At 70.5% G+C, this 1009-nt stretch overlaps 1 protein-coding gene across 1 annotated transcript in view; it reads right to left on the reverse strand.

The window, feature by feature from the left end:
* ME1 (malic enzyme 1) overlaps nucleotides 1-793 on the reverse strand; it is a 159465-nt gene extending 158672 nt beyond the window's left edge. The window contains exon 1 of the mRNA XM_042016261.1: nucleotides 154-793. Coding sequence (XP_041872195.1) covers nucleotides 154-258 — 105 coding nt within the window. The 5' untranslated portion in view covers nucleotides 259-793. The remainder of the gene's footprint in view (nucleotides 1-153) is intronic.
* Nucleotides 794-1009: the final 216 nt, after the last annotated feature.

The raw sequence follows: 1009 nt of genomic DNA on the forward strand, positions 1-1009 counted from the left end.
ACAGGTGGCGGTGGCGGCGGCGACAGGCGGCCCGGCGGCCACGGCCCCGCAGGCAGCGCCCGGCAGGACCGTCTGTCACCCGCGGGGGCCGCGGCGAGAGCGCGGGCAGCCGCCGTCCTCGCCCAGCGGCGCACCTGCCCTGCACGCCCCTACCTTGTTGAGGTGGGGGTCGCGGAGCACCTCGTAGCCCCTCTTCATGGTGAGCTGCAGGGGCCGGGCGGCGTCCCGCCTCTTCTCGGCTGCCTTCCCTGCTTGCATGGCGCGGCGCGGCGGGGCTGACTGCCGTCAGGTCGCTGCGGGAGCGGAGGCGAAGCGGCGGCTCCTCCTGCCGAGGTGACCGCCCGGCGGGGTGGGATGATCCTGCCGGGAGGGAGGGGGAGAGGGAGGGGGCAGAGCCGCGGCGAGGCGCCGCCGCCGCCGGGAGGGGGTCACCGGGGCGCCGCTGAGTCACCGGCGGCTCCGCGCACACCCGGGCGGCCTCCCAGGTGCGAGGGACAGCGTGGGTGCGGACCCGCAGCCCTGCCCGGGGATCTAGGGGGTGCAGGCTGCGCTGCCTTCTATCGCAGCGGAGAGCCCGTCCGGGCCGCCCGGAGAAGCGGGCCGGTCTGGGATCCCCTGCTGCGGGGGGCTCGCAGGCGCGGCTCTGCCTCGTCACGCCGGCTTTGGCACGGGAGCTGCCGAGCACCGCGCCCGGACCCCATCGGCCAGGGTCCCGCAGCTCAGCTGAACCCCCTGGGCGCGGCCACACGCAGGAGCCGGGCCTCTGCGCTTGAGTGACGTTCAAGTTTCACTTTCCTTCTGCTATTCAAATGGCCATGAAATACAATCTTTCCCGAAGGGGACGGACTGCGTAGCTTGTTACAGTTAGGAGCACATGTTTGATGTAATTAGCTGTGGGTTGGCTTCAGCTGTGGTGATTGGGGTTAGGTCTGGTCAGGATGGCGAGAACTGGGGCAGAGCAGGTGTTACCTGGTTTGTACCGTTAGCTCTGGCATTTGTTTGCAGTATG

Source organism: Corvus kubaryi, unplaced genomic scaffold, assembly GCF_017639235.1.
Source record: "Corvus kubaryi isolate FWS band 111438036 unplaced genomic scaffold, C.kubaryi_AGA036_p1.0 split3-73, whole genome shotgun sequence".
Classification (NCBI taxonomy): Eukaryota; Metazoa; Chordata; class Aves; order Passeriformes; family Corvidae; genus Corvus; species Corvus kubaryi.